Source organism: Ctenopharyngodon idella, chromosome 15 (genome assembly GCF_019924925.1).
Source record: "Ctenopharyngodon idella isolate HZGC_01 chromosome 15, HZGC01, whole genome shotgun sequence".
Taxonomy (NCBI): domain Eukaryota; kingdom Metazoa; phylum Chordata; class Actinopteri; order Cypriniformes; family Xenocyprididae; genus Ctenopharyngodon; species Ctenopharyngodon idella.
This window is the reverse complement of record NC_067234.1, coordinates 11,244,157-11,249,420: the sequence shown is the minus strand read 5'-3', so window position 1 is coordinate 11,249,420 and position 5,264 is coordinate 11,244,157. Positions and strand designations below refer to the sequence as shown.

General features: G+C 39.2%; 1 protein-coding gene across 1 annotated transcript; it reads right to left on the bottom strand.

Annotated features, from left to right (window-relative positions):
• Positions 1 to 281: 281 nt before the first annotated feature.
• LOC127495522 (olfactory receptor 52K1-like) lies at positions 282 to 2,825 on the bottom strand. The gene has a single exon (XM_051862438.1). It carries the CDS (start codon positions 1,233 to 1,235, stop codon positions 282 to 284), a length of 954 nt encoding a protein of 317 aa, XP_051718398.1. The 5' UTR covers positions 1,236 to 2,825.
• Between the last annotated feature and the right edge of the window lie 2,439 nt (positions 2,826 to 5,264).

The following is a 5,264-nucleotide window of genomic DNA, read 5'->3' as shown; positions in this document are numbered from 1 at the left end:
ACCTCAATAGCAGCAAAAGTGATTTGTTATACAATATGAACACAACACATACATTGCACTTATTTTTTGATTCAAGTACATAGTAGTTAAGGCCAACTAATATAAAGTGGGACCGAGGCATTTTGTAAAGACATTAACTGCACTCTTTTTTTTCTTTGTATTTATCATTCATTTATCTACAAGGTATCATACAGCTTTCACCAAAACAACAGTTCACTGTATAAAGGTTATGTGTTCTATGTATTATCATGTTGTAGTATCAATTCGTTTGTAAAAGCCATTCAGTTTTTTAAAGGAAACACTTTTGCAGTATTTATAAACTTCTGAAATGTTTGTCTTATTTCTTTTGTTCTCCATCCATAGATTAGTGGGTGTAGACAACTTGGGAACAATAGGTATAGGATGCTTATAAATATACGGTTGCTAGATGAAATGTTATTCCTTATTCTGTATGACAAAAATGCAATCAAAGCAGAAATCAAACTAAGTGTCATAATAATAATGTGAGTAATGCAGGTATTAATGGCCTTTAAATGAGTCTCACCAGATTTAAACACAGAAGAGAAAATCACAATATAAGAGACAGTAATAAGAATAAAATCAGTAGTTGTTATAAGGAAAGCACACAAAAGTCCTACAATATTATTAACAGATATATCTCCACATGCTAACTGAACCAATGCCATGTGCTCACAAAAAGAGTGATCGATGACATTTGCTACACAAAATGACAGTTTTCCAGCCAGAGAGACCATAGTGACAATCAGGACTCCATTTCTTATTACTGGCACAACAACAAACTTTAGAAAGTTAGAGATTTCCATGTATTTATGATAATGAAGTGGTTTGCATATTGCAAAGTAACGATCCAGTGCCATCCAAAAAAGCAAAGTAGACTGAAATGTCCCAATAAAATGAAGGCCAAACATTTGTATCAAACAACCTGTCAGAGATATCCCACTCCAGTTAAATAAAAAGCTAAGAAGCATGTTAGGTACAAAAAATATAGGCATGATCAAGTCTAACACTGCCATAACGCCTATTAATACATACATAGGAGAATGCAAAGACTTTTGAGATTTGATTAAATATATGAGAGTAGTATTTGCTGTGATAGCCAATAAAAACATCAAAAAGAAAGGGATAAATAAAAAAGGCCTCCATTCTCCTAGACTGTAGAAACCGATTAATTTGAACTCAGTGAATGAGATATTTTGTGCAGGAAGGTCCTTCATGCTGAAAAACTATTCTGCACACACAGTGTTCTGTTCAAACAAATGAAGCTGATGAATCTGAGAAGATAAATTATACAGTAGTTGACCAAGTTTCACTTTTTAAAACATCAATATACAGCATTGTCATATGTTTTACTGTTCCAGCAAATATCATCTCTGTAGTGTGAAGCTAATTCATTACTTCTGCAGTGCTAATGACAATAAAACAAAACAAAACAAACAACAACAAAAAACACCTGTACCTTAATGATCTTTTTTGTATTGTGACTGTGATGCAAAAAAAGTATCAAGTTAAAAAAGTAAAAAAATAAATAAATAAAAAAAACTACATTTGAATCTTCAGCAAGTCAGAAGTACAGTGAATAATTCATTGTATGACCACCATGAAATTCATATATAACTGCAGTAAACCTGATATGATATTAAATCTATACATACTCATTAATCTGAGCTCTTCCCATTACATTGCTAAATAGATACAATTGATTACTTTTTCAGATGTGTTATATGTTTTACTTGTTGAACTGAAATGAAAGCTTGACACATATCATGGTCTCTAAAAACACTGTTGTGTTCCCATGAGTCTCTGTGTTACTCCCATTGAAGAATAGATCTCACTGTCACTGTATCATGGGGTTTCAGTTTCTGTGTTTTAGTGGAAAGTGTTTTCTGAATATAGGATTTTTGTGACTAATAATCAAAAGTCATCACAAATGCAGCATTAAAAAAAAAAAAAAAAAGAAAAAAAAAAGAAAAGATAAGGAATGAAACTGTGCTGTGGACTATTGTAGGGGAGCACACCTATGTTCCCAGTGTCCTATGTTGCCCAGCTTTATATGGCACAAAAGAGTCATATGTTCCCCAGTTCAACTGTCTATTAACACACATTTCATGAGTTCACACTTGCATATAATTAGATAGAGTAAAGGTTAGGCATATTTGGCGTGCTGTCTGGCAGGAGGGCTCTGAGCTCGGAAATTTGGCCCGAACCCAGAGTACTCCCCCTGGTTGTGATAAGAATAGTTAGGACTAGAATTAAGGAGATGGGGTGGAGGAGGAATGCTGATAAACTATCAATGAACAGATGTAAGTCTGCTGTATATGTACACCTCTTATCATTAATTGAGTTGATTAACTGAAAATGCTCCTCTCGTGTTAATTAGGTTAATTATCTGAATGCGCTGCTCCTGAACTTTGTTAACAAAACATCATTAAATAAACTTTTTATAAGGTCAGGATGCATTTTCTCGGGGCCCTATCAACTTTATGAACTTCTATACTTAACCTAATGAAGCTGATCATTTGTAATTCCATTACTCCAACCATTTTAGTTTCCCTCAAGTCTATGTAATTTACACAGCAAAATCCCCAGTGTTAAATTAACACTGCTCAGTGTTTATATAAAGCACACTACAGAGTGTTAAAAGTAACACTGAAATCGTGTTTAACCACCAACACCCTGAAGGCCTTTTTAAATGATTTCACATCTAAGTGGCATACTTAAAAGTAATGGCTTATAACATTTTTATCAATTTAATCAAATATATGTGGGTAGGGCTCTCTTTTAAATTCAGGTATGCCTAATTCTGTAAAAATCCAAAATAAAGTGGTTAAACTGTGTCATCAGCAAGTCATTTCCCATTGTGCTTTTGAGATGAGCAAAATCTGTGCAAAACCGATCACCGTTGATCACCGCAAGATGCATGCCAGTTAGAAATGTGTCCGAGTGTGGACTGCCTTGCTCTGATGTCATGCTGACTTGTGTCAAAAAACTCTCGCAACAGCATTGGATTCTGCAGTCAGGAGCAGTTGCTCTCCACTGATTGCACTGATCAAAAGTATGATGGGAAATGACTTGCTGACGACACAGCTTAATGCTCATGCATTAACAGCCGTGATACATTGTTCTCTTTTAATATGTTTGATTTTAAAACTCTGATATCATGTTTTTCATGTGAATAAATTATGTGTGAATATTCCCAAAGTCTCTTATAGTGCAATCTCTCTATGGGTTATGTGAGTGTTGTCATATTTCTAAAAAAAAAAATATATAAAAACATCTGTATTAAAGTAAAAATGATTGATAAACACGTCTTTAGAATGGAATAAAGTAAGTACTTTTGTGTGTCTTGTTCATTATATTTATTTTTATATAAAAGCAACATAACTTAAATTATATCCAGTTTATCAGCAATACAGCGCATGAGTGTGAATCCCGCGATATCCACCTTTGAACTTGTAGGTGTCTGAACCACTACAAGAAGAAAGAACTGTCCGACTTGCCTGCACTTTTTTTACTCCTCCCCTCACTGCAGCCATCTACTCTTGCCTACATTTCGGGTGAGGTGAGGTGCATCTCAAACGAGCCTTTTGATCAGTGTAGTCGGTGGAGAGTGTCTCAGGTTACGCACGTAACCATGGTTCCCTAAGAACAGGGAATGAGACACTGCGTTGATTGCTATGGGGAATGCCTCCGTGTGAACCGGTGTCTGAAACGCTTATCAAATCACGTCAACTGACCGTTAATAGCCCATGATGTCACCAAGGTGAGACCCGAAAGTATACAAGGAGCTCCTAGAGAACATCTCATCCACTTATCGTCTGCAGGGATTGTTCAGCAGGCGGCCCCGAGGCATGGCAGGGAAACACAGTGTCTCTTTCCCTGTTATCAGGGAACCATGGTTACATGCGTAAACTGAGACGTTCCATTTCGAAAGGGAACTCGCACTACGTTGAACGCTATGGGGAATGATATACCCCTGCCGCCATGCTGAGGGGTATGGCAGTGACAACTGTCAGATCAAGCAGTTTCAACTGAAATGCCAGAACCACTTTCCCTATGGGTCACAACTGGCCTGTCAGTGACAGCACTCCCTATGGTCATAGCCCAAGCTACAAGCCTCCAAACATGAAGGCCTGCCAAGGCAGCTCAAAGGCTTGGGACCAACAGCTTCATATAGAAGGGGTCCCTTTAAGGGAATGTGGCTAGGGAGCCCGAGGGAACCCCAGCCAGTCACTTCTCAGGGGAACATAGTCGACCCCTAATGCCACCAGGGAGGCCGACCTGGTTTCTTTCTTACTTTACTAGTAACCTAGTCTGGCCAGCAACCTGTCTGTTTCTTAGAAACAGAGTCTCTAGATTACAAATGCCTCTCAAAGAGACATCCAGAAAGAGCGTCTGCAAAATGGTAGTATACCAACTCAGACTGGATTGTAGAGACGGGCATTCTGGAGAGCAGGACTCAGCATAGCGCTTTTCAAGCCTTGCAACCGAGGGGAGTCATTCTGCTCAATCCTAAGATCTACAGAATGCTTATTTTTCACTCTAAAGAGACCCTAGTGAGTCAGTCATCTTATAGAAGACCCGTTTTAACTGATTGATGTGCAGGTCCTATGTTGCAGAGTGAATAACTATGTCATCCAAATACGCCTCGCACCCGGAACAGTCTCGATGGGCTCGAAGAGAGAGTCTCGGATAATCCTTCTAGCACTCTTGCCAGGTCCCATGCTGGAACTCTGGTGTGACTTGGAGGCCTCAGCATCAAAGCACCACAGAGGAAACGTGTCACCAACAGGTATCTCCCCACAGATACACCAACCAAAGGGACATGGTAGGCAGCTATGGCTGCCACGTACACTTTCAGTGTGGAAGGGGATAGCCCTGCTGAAAAATGATCTTGCAGGAACTCTAACACTGAAGCAACCAGGCAGTTATCTGGATCCCACCATCACATTCTGCACCAAGATGCGAAAACTGTCCACTTCAAGGTGTAAAGTTTCCTCGTTGATCAAGTGAAGTATGGACTCAACAACCTCAGTTGAGAGACTATGAGTTGGGCTCCCTCAGAGGCCAAAGCCATCGGTTCCACAGCTCTGGGCGGGGGTGAAGGATTGTGCCTCCTGCCTGAGACAGAAGGGACACTATGTCTGAGAACCACACTCGGTTGGCCAGTACGGTGCTGCTAGTAGTAGACTTATTCCATCCCAAAGGACCCTCTCCAGAACTCCTGGGAGCAGAACAATTGGGGG